Genomic DNA, 14,856 nt, shown 5'->3' on the forward strand with positions numbered 1-14,856 from the left:
CTTTTCAAAATACTGCCGTAGCCTGGCTTGATAAGAAAAAACGTGATAAAACAATCGAGCAACTGTCATCCTACTCTTCCTATGGTTACTCAACAACAAAAACTATAAAGCAAGAATGTTTATCTCACCAGTAAATTTTGTCTTGTTTAAATTTCGATGTTTTAAAAATAAGAATATCGCCACAATTTTATCCGAGTGCCACGAAAGGTTTGGCGATCTATATTGTATGGTAACGGCAGACCCCGTTAAACGGACATACTTCGGTTTGTCCAAAGCTGGTCGTTTTTATAAAGTTTTTTAATATGGGCTTTCTGTTGAGAACTTCTTCAATTTATTTGATGGCATATTTGTAGAACGTGTGGAAGGTAATCTATTTTGGCACAAGCTCTGCTGTCTTTTTCTACAGAAACTGGCAACAGTTAACTACCAAGGGCTCTACCTATTCAAAGCCTGCACAAAAAATCGTAACTGTGGTGGTCCAAAGTCACCATTTGCCATGTAATTCGCCCCAAGGGCCCACTATTCAGAAAAGCTTAATCCTAAAAGCTTGAAATGCGATAACAAAATAATGGCCTTTCAGCATATCGGAGAGGTCATGTAAACGTGAAGATGATTTATCTCCGAAAATAATAACCGTGCTTCCACCACAGTGACCCGTCGAACAAATTCCAAAGAATATAAGTGTATTCGATTGTAGCCTATTTAATAAAAGGAGTTTTAAAATTTATAAACCTGTGCTTTGCATCAAACTTTCCGGATATCTTCCATGCCGACTTGTTGTGATGTTTTGAAACAAATACATCAGCCTACAACGTGGAAACTAGACAAAGAACCTGTAAATATTTGGAAATAGATTATTTCGAACATTTTAATCGCACAGGAGAAATTCTCATACAGTAGGGCTTGTAGGTACACTGTGTTCAAACCTTGTCATAAATGTAAATAGGTGTTTTAAAATCTACATAAAAGCGTTGAATAGTTCAACAAACAATCTTGTTATTTCCTCTGGAGACTGAAGAATCTATGAGATAATAATGATTCAAATTAAAAGCAATTGTTATCATGATCATATTTTTATATTCTCATGTATCATCAGATACGGAAAGATTCGAAGAACAAGAAACAAGATCATGTTAAGTTTGCAACTTTTGTAGGGCGACACTACAAGTTCTATTTTTGGATTTAGTTTACCACGTCTGGGCAAAATGATGATTGGTAGCCTGGATTTTCCTTTCAAGGATGCAAGCTAAGCAAAATTGCTAGCAGGAGTGGATCTGAGTTTGCTGTGAAAAACGCTTTAGAATATGTTTATAAACTTTCAATGGCAGAAATAGCCTATGCCGGACAGTATATCACTACATCTCAATACAAAAAGTCAGCTTTCACAAAATAATTATGAGCAATGCTCCGCACAAGAAAACTTGCTGATTCTCGTGACCGATGCTTGAATAAAGCTGAATTGCAAATTGCAAACGACCTCAAGTTAGGTTTTCTTTAGGCTTGGGAGGAAACACTAATTGTTACCAACTAAAAATTTTGAGTTAAAAAACATCGCATACTATAATTGGTTGAAGCATGCAACCATTCAAAATAAATAACTTAAGTGTTTGTTTGTTTATCTTTATCCTGCATTGCGGGAAAGCGGACTTGAGCGCTATGCATCGGTGTACGCCTTCCGACATACACCTGACCCACGCTGCAGCCGACTGCAATGTCTGTTTCCGATTGTCTACTGTACTTATGACTTAAATTTGGTACTACCCATTACTCGAAATCGATCACTAGGTAGAGGCAATTATCGTAAAGTTTCTTGCCCAGAGAAACAACAGCAAGTGCGGGTGGCTGGAGTCGAACATGCAGGCTCTCGACTACGAGCCCAACGCACTAACCACTCGGCCACGGCTGCCGAGTGGTTGACACAGTTATGGTGTATTGACACAGTTATGGATTCTGTGCTGTACGATAATTGCAGCGACATTTACAGGATAAGAATCAATTTCGCATACCGTGCTTTTGTTACAATTTCAAAAATCTTCTCCAGATTTAACCCTGTGAAGAATGTATCGATACAGTGAGCCTAAGGGCAAATTGACAGAGTGGGTTATAATACAATCATAGAAAACCGACCGACTAGAGATTGATATCTTATTCTGTAATTACATGCTTATGTAACGGAAAGAGCTCAAAACGTAATATTGAAAATGTGTGCTGTTGAAGAAGAGGTGTCACTTGTCATTACAGCAAAACATAACCTGATGAAGCAATTTGTTTTGGTAGTGTCTAAACCAGTAAGCCTATTCCCAGTGTGACTGATGTAAATAATGATAATAAAGCTTGGTTTTATACATGCGTTCAGCTTATTTCACTGCTCAGCAATTTGGAAATTTTGCTAGAACAAAGAAAGGCTTGCTAAAATGTGTTATTTTAAAACTAAAATAGATGCTGATAAACCTCTCAGGTTGCAATCCTTGGTACACCAAAAGCTTATCAAAAAGTCGGTTACGAAGAAGCTAATCTCGAATTGAATCTTACTCTCCGATTCTATGAAATGTTTGCATAGAAAAATAACGCCTTTGCTTTTTCAACGTTACACATCGAAGAAAATTGGCTGTTAATGGCTTCAATGAAATCTGATCCACTAAAGATCCTTCGATACAAGCCTAAAGTAGCCTATATTTTGCAACATGAGCATTTCGCATGGCCGAATGGGTGTCATAAAAATGCACATTCAGTTTCAGTCTGTGGCTCTGTGTGCTCTACGATGATACCCACAAACAGAAAAGGCGAAGCTACGACATGGCATTTAACATAACCGCATCTGAAAATAAACTAAAGACTCCAAATGATCTGTTGCAGAAACTGATGCAATACAGAAAGCTCAAATCCACCTTCCTTGAACGAAGTTAGGCTACTCTTTTATAACGTAGACAGATTGTTGGCAGCATTTCCACGATGGTGATGGGTTGGAAGGGAGAAATGTAACGAGTAGGCCTACCTCAATGGATAACTTTTTTTAGAGAAAATGTAGTTTGCAATGAATTCAAATTTTTTATGCACACAGATTACAGGACTAAATTCTATTTTGCTTAATACACTACAGTAGATGTAGCCTATCAGGAATCAGGATGTGTTCAAGAACTTGCAGCTTTTTATTTGAGTAATTAAATTTGAAAATGACAAGGCTACGCACGGAGCTACGATGGGTATCGCGCATTTGATAAAAGCTAGCAGCGATTTTTTCTTTGTGTACCATTCCTGTTCCATGCTAGGCGTTCATGCACAGTTCCTTCCATTTATTCCGGTATTTGACTGTATTGAAAATTGTTGTAGTAACGTGAAGGTGATACTTATTGAGAAAAGTGAAAGGTTGTTTTCCATAGGATCGGTTTCCTTTGATCTTTCCTCAAAAAGCAGTGTCTCCAAACTGTTCCTTGCTCATGACATGGCCTAAAAAGCTTGTCTGTCGTTTTATGATGTTCATCAAGAGAGTTCAGGTTTGATTTGTTTAGGAACTTAGTCTGAGCAGCGATTTACAAAACCGAAAACAATTTTCAGTTTAAAGAAAAAGTTTAGACTGACAGTTAAATTGCCACAAAAAGCTTTGAACGAAGAAAAAAACAACCGTACAAGCAGTAGCCTAACTCCAGTGACGTGTGTAAACAACAGCATTGGCCTAACGACAAACAACAACAAAATTCATATCGTCTGAAAACAATTCCTCATAAGCTCACTACACAGACAGCAATATCTGTGTGCAGACGTTGAATCAATGTAAAAATGACAGATTTTGCTGTCTGGTTATGGACATTATCGCACTCAATCTTCATCAACCAGTAAGTGACGTATAAATCAGAAGAAATCTGACTCAAGGAAAATAAGCAATTAAGCCTTGAAATGATAAGATCGTCAACTCAAGCGGTGGGTACTCAATTTCAAACTCGGTCGATCGCATGCTGGGCTTAGCCTATGTGTGTCAGAGTTGGAACAATTTCACAGTTTTCAATTCAATTAGGCTACATCATCAACTCTTTTAATTACAGTACAATTACATTGTTCTGAAACTTTCAAATTACAATTGCTTCCAATGTAATAAAATCAATAATGTCCGATCGAACGAGAATGGAAGAAGCCATACTCGAGGTTTACCTTGTTTGGTATCATCAGTGGTACATACCCCTGTTTCTTGAGAGGGAATCGAACTTCCAACTTGATGGGAGTTGTGAACATTTCCGACTTGATTGGGAATCGAACCTTCGTCGAGATTGTATCACGGTGTCCAATATGCCGTTGTTAACCAAGTCGGAGACGTCCACAATTCCCATCAAGTTGGAAGTTCGATTCCCGCTCAAGACACATGGGTATGTACCACTGATGACCCCAAACAAGGATGACATTCGAGTGTGGCGTCTTTCCTTTTTGTTCTATCGGGACATTAATTTTACAAATTTCCACAGCCCCTTAAATGTAAACACATTTCAATTTCAAAAATAAACTGTTTCATTATTTATCGATGATTTTTACACTTTAATTTTATCAAAAACAAGACTTTATTTTGATAAAGATTAGGTTGCAATGTAGAAGTTCTTTTTGAACCCAACTAGCGGCTCAACAAAAGTACTGATATCATGCGTGCAACTTACGAAATGTAGGCTAATTGTTATTTAGCCCAAGATTTTTTGAAATTACAAATACCATTACACAACAACAAAAAGTTGCAAATAAACTTTTAATTAAACAGGAAACACCACAAAAAGTGCTCAATGCCAAGCAAAAAGCCAAACAGAGCAAATAACATCAAATATAGGCTAGTCACTTTATTTGATATAATTACAATTACACAAAAATGTGTAATTAATTACATTCAATTGATCCATCTCTGGACTGTGTATTATTGCCATTATCAAACGAAAAACACGATGAGCAGCCTACCTCAAACTTCTAAAATGCCCAGAAAATAGCACAAAGTGGAACATTGTTTTGTTTGTTAAGCATGCCTTCAGTGGATTTCAAATTAGTTTTCGAGGTGGGTTGCTGGATCTGTAGAAAAACAGAAACCGCAAAGCAACAAAGCCTGGGAAAGAAGTTCCCTCCGAATATGGAAAAAAGTCGCTTCTTCCCTTCATTAGCGTTACGTTGTCGCTTTTTTAAACAAGAACCAATCATCTGAACTGTCCAATTATGATTGTAGATAGAGAAGTCATTTGGAAAGTCTGACGAGGCAGGCATCGCCCTCAAACAACTTACAAAACTTCATTTTAATATTATTTTTGTGTAAAATTTACAAAGCGCATTGTACATGTGAAGTTGTAATGATATTGTAAACATAATATGTAGGCTACGTCGATTAACTGAAAGCTTGACCACATCGCATCGTGGCTCTTCGTCTTGTTGTGAATGATAAGGAGATACACTGTGAAGAAAGGGGCGTTCTTCCCGGCTATCAGCACAAGGCTGAGCACTCACTAGTACAGCGAGCAGTTGCGATTCGCCAACCATTCAGACCATCCAATCAACAATATGTTTCTCGGCAGCCGATTTGTAGCAAGAATTGACAGCGATAGACACCGTGTTTCGCCCATGAGGCTGGGCTCGTCAGTATCGCACCACTAGTGTTAAACTGTTTTATTTGCATCAACAGCGCACGGGTACAAATAATTGACACGGCGAGAGAGCACAAACAAACATAGCCAGGTCGAAGACTTTAGAAAACCGGCCTGCCACACCCCGCGGCGGCGGGGAGCGGCGTGATTTAGGGGTGACGATGCACCCGGAGGGGTAAGTCCACCAGCTTAGGTCGCGGGGGCCAGGCTGGGGAGTCGAGGTACCTGTGGAGGGATTGTGTGGATCGAAAACGTTACATGACCCGTCCGCAAATTTAGAATGGCGGAGCGGGCCAGGGAGACAGGCTCTTTCTGCATTGCCCAGAAAGATGGCCTGCGACGGGCCGGGCGACCCGTCGCGTGTGGACGCTGGAACCGGCAGTAATTGACCGTCGGGCGGCGCCCACGTCTCCCTCACGCGACCTCGGCGCAGGTACTTGACTCTTATACCCGGTCTGCCAGAGCGGATAAAATTGGGGTCTACCACGAGGAAGAGAGTCAACTATTTAAGGATAATTTGGTTCTCGTGGTAAACAAAATTCAAATAAAAATGTGGAGCAGAGGCTCGATTAATCAATAGAAACAAAAAATATAGGTGGGATTGTAATACATACTCACTGGAGAAGAGTAAGCTTTGATTCGGCGAGCACGGATGTGCACTGGCCAGACGTTGACGCAGGTTCGCCCAGCTGGGTCGGGGAGGCTAGCGATTGAAACTAGAGGCACTGATAGGCTACATTACCAGGAAAAAGTAGAAAATTGGGGTGGAAATTTTGAGGCTGCATCGAGTTGATCAGGGGATCGTGTTGATCAATGCGTTGAAAGCAGAGCGAGGTTGATCCGAGCGGGCAAGAACAGCGTTACAAGGCGAAGGCAGCGTAAGATATTCGACCACCGCTTTACCAGTCAGTTTAACTCTTATCTTTGTGGAAAGAAAAGAGCCAACAAAACCAGCAGGCGCCAGGGCAGAGGACATTGTGAAGAAAGGGGCGTTCTTCCCGGCTATCAGCACAAGGCTGAGCACTCACTAGTACAGCGAGCAGTTGCGATTCGCTAACCATAACGGTGTAGCTTCCACGCTAGCCATTCAGACCATCCAATCAACAATATGTTTCTCGGCAGCCGATTTGTAGCAAGAATTGACAGCGATAGACACCGTGACGAGCCCAGCCTCATGGGCGAAACACGGTGTCTATCGCTGTCAATTCTTGCTACAAATCGGCTGCCGAGAGAGATACACTGTGTTACGTTAGAATTTTATATCAAAAACTGAATCTGATCCTACCGAGCAGAGAGCAACGTAGGTGTTGGTAAAAATAAGGTTAAATGAAACACCTATTGATTGGCAAGTGTCGTTCGAACAGCTACCAAAAGAGAAAGTGTTGGCCTGATTTTTCCATGAGGGAGCAAATCAGTCAATTGTCTTTATATGCCTATGGATTATGGAATCGAGGTCTACATACATTTATTCCTTTTTTTACATTATTTTATCTGATTCATCAGTCCCTTTTCATATTATAAAAAATGACTGATTTAAATAGATTAAAAAAGTTACAAATGCAAATAAAGACTGCTTTTTTTTGGCTTGGCAAGTCTGTCGCCACTCATATGTGTATCAAGGACCGGTCTAAGAAAATACTAACAAGCAAATTTCAAAGTAGTTTTGTCAATAATACTAATGACGTGATAATAAAGATAAGCTCAATTTGCATTCAGTCTAATTAACACGGACAGTAACAAGCCGTTATAAAATATCACTTTCACACGCAAGACATTTCACTTTCTCATTTGGTGTGGCTGTGATTAATCAAAATCTTCTTTATGGTGATCACAAAGTTGATTCTTCCTAGAAGTTAGAAGTAACCTCATTCGAACCGCCAACGACCGAACACAAACGTATTTTCGAAAGTTTCTTTAAGTATTTTTATTTAGCACGATTCAGAGCAAAACACGGCATAGAGTAAGTTTCACATTCGATCGAAACACAGCGTGAGATGCTACAAAGTAAGAGAACCGTTCTTCTCTCGAATATAACAAAGGGAAAAAGGTATCAGAACCCTACTCTCGCTAATTGCAAGCAAACGAGACCGACAGACAGATTTTAAACAATTTGCGAGAATTTGGAACATGCAACGTTTCTGTGGCAAATGTTTACGCACAAATCCCTTCATTGCAACTGGGTTAAAATCATTCGAAAAGAATGGGAGAAAGCGTTGCATTTAATGAATCGATTTCATGCATCGGGTTTCTACTGCTTCCGCTTTGATCATTGTGTTTTTATTAAATGTAGGCTACATTGAACCAATTTCCTCCGTAAAAGTCTATCAAAAAAAGTTGCAGATCGTAGTCAAATGTCGGCTTCACCGTGTGTTCACACATCAGCATAGGACAGAAAGCTTTTTATTCTGTCTTTCATCTGTGTTCATTCCCTGCCTAAAGGGTATGAAAGTTGTCCATGAAGTTGCCCCATTTCAACACTAGAATTTGAGAGCTTCAGAGCATTGCACAATGTTGATAGAGAGTTAGATTTCAAGCACAAATACACACAACTGACCATTACAGGGCCGACAACACTATGTTCCAGCTGTCCAGGCTGCGAGCAACAGAATATTTGAAAGACATAAAAACAAATCTCCAACATGTAACCGAAATGAAATTATGTTAAACGTCTTCGTACATTGAATCAATGCAACAGCTAGTGAACTGGTCATCAAGGTGGCAGAAAAAACATTTTAACTTTAATCATGGGAGGCAGATTTCTTCCCAGTTTTAAATTTTCCAGTTATTTCATGCACATTGCATATAACCAAACAATATATTCCAAGAATAAATTGTAGCAATGCAAAACAAAGTGCTCAATGCAGGTAGCCGAGCTAGTGATTACATAAACTAAAATGGCTTTTATTTTCGTTTTTCAGTCTTGCGCCAGACGATTGCACCTGGCATGAAACCTTAGGTGGCGCATAACTTCGCCATTTTAGTTTTTGTAACCAAACAATATATTATTATATTTTTTTCACATTTTGGAACACTGTCTATTAAAACATACTTCACGCAAAAAAAACCTGCGCTACATTTATTCGCAAGTGTCCAGCACCGAATGCCACGTTCAAATGAAAGTGATTCAACTGGCAAAATTCATCAAGTTTACATTGATTTGACGTGCAAAAACGTTGAATCAATTTAAAATTGATGAATTTTGTTAGCTGAGTCAAAGTACACTATAGCGTATTCTGACAAAAACCCCAACAATGATAGAACAATATGTTGATATTACATGACCGGACAACGTTAAGTTGGTTTATGGATTCAGATGAGATTATCTGACATACTAATTACATCATTTTGGCACTAAAATAACGTAAAAAGTGACGGGTATCGGACGAAGAGTAAAACATTTAACAAATTACATTTAATAAAAAGTGCGAGTTGATAAAGTCTAAAGAGCCTAGGTTTGTTCAAGTGTGAAAAGACAAATATTATCAAAAAAATAACAAATTTTGCCGATTATATCACCCACCGCATATTTCCAGACAGTAAATCAGTCGATTTTTACATTGATTCAACGTCTGCAGACGTTGAATCAATGTAAAAACGACTGACTTGCTGCCTGGGTTGTGACGTAATAGCATCGGCTCATTTGCTGAGGAACTGCACAGGCAGCAAATCAGTCAAAATGAAAAACACAACAACCATTGCAAGATTTGCATACTCATGCAATTCATCGAGTTATCGCATTGGTGTATTCTACAGCATGTCGAATAAATTTCAACTCACGGAAGGTTAATATTTATCAGAGACCCAGAGTTCTTTCCGTAAGCGAAGGAAAAATTTAAAAGGGAGGTAGTTTGGAGAATTGTAACTTTTTCTGCAATTGCTATGTTGTTTGCTTCATTGTTTCTATTTTGTTAAGAACCGATTCTTTCCAAACCAACACCTGGTCTCTTGCGAGCTTGAATGGACAATGCGATGCCTAGCCCAGCCAGTCATTTTTTGCATTAACTAACGTTTGCAGACGTTGAGTTGATGTAGAAAACGACTGATTTGCTGGCTGGGACGAGGAGCTTTGGCATTGCGCAATATGAAAGTTGACAAGAAAATTTGCGACTTTCAAGAAACGACACACGCCGAGCTGTCTTCTTCCACCGAAGCAACGCTGTCTTCCCCATCGGAGCTCTCCGAACGAGAAGACAATGAAGCTGCTGGAGGATCATGTTCTTTAACTGGTTCTGCATCAAGGGATTCAGGGCTTGAATCTTCCTTATCGTTATCCAATTTCGATTCGTTGGGTTGGGGAGTGATTTCGTTCGGATGAGTGTTTAAAAAATTGATTTTTGCAGGAGAGGATGGAGTGCGCGTGTGGATGGGATCATTCAGGGATGGGGAGTCATTATTCTTGCAAGGATCGCTGCAGTGACGTGTCCTGGATGATTTCGGCTTGTCTGCCATGGGCTTATCATCATCATCATCGGAAAAAGAATCTCCGTTGAAAACACGCTCCTCAGACGCAGTGAGAGCGACGGCCGAACCTGGCACCAGGCCAAACAGTCCCTTCTAAAAACAGAATAAATGTTTCATCATTTTAACCTTTTTCAATCAAGTTTTTATAAAAACTTTGGCATTGAGAGAGGCAAAATAGACAGCAAGCATAGGGACCGTAGTAGCTGCGGGAACACAGCCAAACTATCAATAGGTACAGTTGATTGAGAGAAAGTTTGCCCTCGGACTGAGATAGCTTCTTTGGTAGTTATTCTCAGAAGTTTGGCATACTTGTGGAGGCTTTGAAATTAACAGGGTCGGTCACTGAGATTAACAGAGTGAAGTTTCGCTTCATGAAGTGTTGTTGTTGGTAGACTATTATACGACCCACTAGGCACCGCTGAATGGAGAGCTGTCCTTAAGTGCGTTACCGAAGTGCACCTGGAAATTTGAACCCCTGTTTCTCGATCTTATCGTTTTTTCTTCGTTCACAAAGTCGGGCGCTTAACCGACTGAGCTATAAAAGCTTCTTTTATCGCCAGCTCAGATGCTATTATCGTATCCAGGCTTACACAGGATGGTTGAAGATTTAGATTAAGTGAACGGGAAGGCAAGGAAGACAATCTTTTGTGCCCACCTTAAGGCATGCCTTCAAGTGTCCTGCCAAAGACACAGCCACATGCTCTAGAGCGGTGTCGAACCAACGTTCTTTCGAACGTTGAACCAAGGTTCTCCCCACTCGGCTATGCATGCAGTTCAAAGATGTTCACTCTACACATCTAATGAATTTTCAAAAGCTAGTTCTTATACCTTAGCAAATGTAGGTTGTCCTGCGCTTTGCAAAGACGTGGTTGTCGATGTGGTGCTGGTGACGATTGACTTTCCCTTCTCTGTGCCGGCAGTGAGGCCGCTAGTTTGGTTGGAAGCTTGTGTCGATGATCCGCTCTGCTGGAGCAACATCATTGAGCGAGAATAGAAGTTTACCGATTTATCGATTGCCTATTTCTAATCTGCAGGTCGCTGCAGCAAATAGGGTTTATTAACCAATCAGAAGGCAAGATTTAAATCAACTGATTGCAGCCATGTGATCTAGTTGCAGCCAAGACACGCACGTTAGAAAGTAAATTAACTTTTTCGAGTCTTGTGGATCTGATGGTGCTTATTGTTGGACTTATCAAAAAACTGAACATAAAACAACATTTTTCAAAAATAAATACCTTTCGACCTTGCACCAGTGACTGCCTTAACTACGAGCGAAATGCAACAAAACAAACAATGCGCTTTTGCTTATTGTGAAAGCAACCACTCCCATTATGACGCAGTTTGATCATGATCCGAGTTGAATCACGGCTGATGGGTTTACCTGGAGCCGAGCCAGGATGGCTTGCTTCTCGGCGTGTTCCACCTCGCGTTCTGTGATCACGTCATAAAGCGCGGCAATGTGGCTTCGGCAGTTGACCAGCACGGCTTTGTAACCAGAACTAAAAGTTTAGGGAAAGAATTTTGTTATGCAAGACAGCACTGATCACATACGTGATTATAGCAGTGGCGCGTGGTCAGCATACAAATCTTTAAGGATCAATTGGGATCAAATAAATTAAAGAGCAGATGGCTGGGCAGCAGTAAAGATAATCTATGCATCGTCATCTCGTAAAGTAATGTATTTATTGAGTTCCATTAAGGATAGGGGATCTCCTGACTAAGAAGTAGCAGGCCAGCGATTCTCCATCAAGTATTGATTCAATATTTTATTATTAAAAATGCATGGTGAATCAGCAGAGCCCTATGTATGTCATACTCATATGCATTTTTCTCTACAACTGTAGAGCAACATTAGTGCCTTGATTAAAAATAGAATGATTACAAATAAAGTTATTATGACATGCTCAATATTTCCAATCGAAACCTACCCTTCAGTGCCCTCTGTCACAGACCATTGCTCAATTTGCTGAAGACACTCCCGTGTTCTCTGAAGCGTGTCGAGAGGAACAAGGCTCTCTTCCGCCCACGAGCGGTCTTTTGAGCGTGATGTGGATACGAGTCGCGCCATGTGCGAAGGGTCTCTGAGCATGATGCAGATGAGAGCGGCCCACTCCAGACACAAGGCTTCAAGGAAGAGATTGAAGAGATACCTGCATGGATGAGATACTTACAAAGTTTTCACGTGAAGATGTTGTTTTTGATACTTAACAAAGTCACGTTCATAAAAATCGAAAAATTTGGAAAAAAAATGTTTTCAGGAAACAGCCTTAAATGTACAAACTATTCAGACTGAGTTTTCGCGTCAAGGTCAGAAAGTTAACTGTCAAATAATAAGAGAATGTTTGACATTTTCACTGCCTTGCACATTCGTTCTGTCGTTAAGATTACCATCAAGTTATCACACACGCTGTTAGTACAAACTATATCGGCACTCTCATCAATTCTAAGCGACCTTTAACATTCTGCAGAATGCAGACTATTAGCAACCCAAGGACTATCCAGAAATATTTTAATTTTAGGAGCCATTCTCCAACAAACTTGTAAGCTTCTAATGCGCATGTCAATGTCTCAACTTACAAAGCTTGCAGGCTTTTACCGATGTATTTTAATATAAAATCAATTTAGAAGCGATTAATTTTAGTAACTGATGCAATGTTGTTCTTATTTGTTAGCAGTACATTAAATGTGTCGGGCGCACACACCTAAAAAACCAACCTTATTACGTTAAATTACTGTAAAAAGACTTATTTCATGATTTGAATGATGAAAATAGGACAGCATTTTTAGTAACGCGAATAAGTTAATGAGACACGATGGAATCACGCATACGTCACAGCTACGGTTCATGGCAACGGTTCACACGTATAACCTAATTACGGAAAAAAGACATCGATTAAATATTAAAGGTTTCAAACCGCTCATTAAGTCCAAATCATTTCTCGACCTTTTCCACAGTTAATTTGCGACATAGGCGATGGGACATTAATTCTAAAAGAATTTGCCAGACACAAAATACAATATAAAGTTTCTCAAAATTACCCGGCTGGCAAAAGTTTCCCTTTTTGAATTGCTTTCATCGTCTGGCGACGTTGAAAACAATTCAAAAAGGAAAACTTTTGCTTGCCGGAAAACTGGTTAAAACACACACCACCCATCAGGCCATCAACTCTCCAAAATATTTTTGTTCAATAAGGTTCTTAAGTTGTGGTTAAAACTCTGAGCGTTATTTACATACTACTTACTGGCACAAAGAGTGATTAAAATGCATTCACTCTCAAGCCATCAATCACTAACATCATACGCATTTGCTTGCGTATGAAGCAACTATTACAAGCCACTTAAAAAGCAACCGGTTTTCATTGATGACAGTCTGCAACGTTCAGCGCGGGAAGCCCTTCAATATTTCACAGACACAGACAAAGTGCATTCACTTCATGTCAAAAGCAACTTGGTCCTCAGCCACTGCTCCATGACGATCAGATTTATAAAAAAATCTTTCTAATAATTAAACTAAGGGCGTGGCTGAAGTAAGGTGTTTTTAAAGCATAAAATATATTTTTCTTTGTTAACAAACTAATATTAAACGCCTTTGAGGTTACGTTTCTTTCCTTTCTTTCTTGAAATTTATTTTTGATAAGGCTTTTTGCAAGAACATAAGTTAGGTATTGTAACTGGTCAGTGTTGCATGCTAACGCGCAACGAAATATAACTCGCCAATTAAAAGGTAATGAGGAAAATTAATGATATGCTTCGGAACACGGCTTGAAAAACTTGCTTGGGATGTTGATTGCTATTCACAAGTCAGTTTATGTTTCTAACAAAACAGAAGAACAAAACTCCGCATTGCATACAGCAGCTTATAAAATAGACTTAAGTTGACATATATTAAGTTGATGCAATACTTCGGAGAAAGAGTTTGCTAAATATAAACAATTTCAACTTCTCAGATTACATGGACTAACTTCTTAAATTATATTATTTAAGTACTTCAAATTGAAATACATTTTTTGTCAATGCAAAATGTTAAAGTACGTTGTCTACAATCACGAGATTTGATTGGTTGAACCTCAGTCATGTGACGAAGCTAAACTCAGATTCGTTTAACATTAAGAGATTAGTTTACTACTGCCTGGCATATGATGCCTGAAATGCAAGTCCAAGTGAATTTGTAGCCATAAATTTGCCCCTTTTATATGACAATGACATTTTGACAATGTCAGACGATATCGAAGCGATGTAAAAACGGTTTTTGTTGGTTAAGGCAGAAGAAATGACTGCAGCAAGTTTGAAATTTTTTTCTGTTGTATCCCCACTTGTTGTTCTCGGTTAAAAATATTCGCAGAATCATCGTTGAGTGACGGTTGCTAAACAGGTTACGAATCCTTGCAACTTCACAATTTGACAATGAAGTTGCACGGCCGGTGATAATCCGTTTCAAACCGTGATAAAAAGTGATGATATGGTTGATATTAGTATACAGTAAACAGTCGTATCAAGGTAAGCAAAGATTCGCATCGCGGTTGCCCGCTCACCAACTTGCAAGGTATTCTTTTTTACATCGATTCGACGTGTACGGACGTTGAATCAGTGTAAAAATTGACTGCCATACTGACTGGGTTATTTCTTGAAATCGTAACCAGGGTAGCTTTTAATGAATCTTGATTTGGCGAAAGCGGTAAAAGTTCTAGACTTTGAATCAGGCTCAAACGAATCCATTTACATATTAGGAAGACACGCGGGAGACGTACCGCGCTGGCACCAATTTTAAAGCACAATTGTGCAGCTAGCATTTTGA

The 14,856-nt window shown here is 39.5% G+C and overlaps 1 protein-coding gene across 1 annotated transcript in view; it reads right to left on the bottom strand.

The window, feature by feature from the left end:
- Positions 1 to 7,510: 7,510 nt before the first annotated feature.
- Positions 7,511 to 14,856, bottom strand: part of LOC145778169 (guanine nucleotide exchange factor subunit RIC1-like) — a 31,582-nt gene continuing 24,236 nt past the window's right edge. Inside the window, exons 29-32 of the mRNA XM_082589601.1 lie at positions 11,990 to 12,211; positions 11,443 to 11,560; positions 10,890 to 11,027; positions 7,511 to 10,154 (exon numbers count right to left, since the gene is read on the bottom strand). Coding sequence (XP_082445727.1) covers positions 9,711 to 10,154; positions 10,890 to 11,027; positions 11,443 to 11,560; positions 11,990 to 12,211 — 922 coding nt within the window. The 3' untranslated portion in view covers positions 7,511 to 9,710. The remainder of the gene's footprint in view (positions 10,155 to 10,889; positions 11,028 to 11,442; positions 11,561 to 11,989; positions 12,212 to 14,856) is intronic.

The sequence above is a fragment of the Aplidium turbinatum genome, chromosome 10 (assembly GCF_918807975.1).
Source record: "Aplidium turbinatum chromosome 10, kaAplTurb1.1, whole genome shotgun sequence".
Lineage (NCBI taxonomy): Eukaryota > Metazoa > Chordata > Ascidiacea > Aplousobranchia > Polyclinidae > Aplidium > Aplidium turbinatum.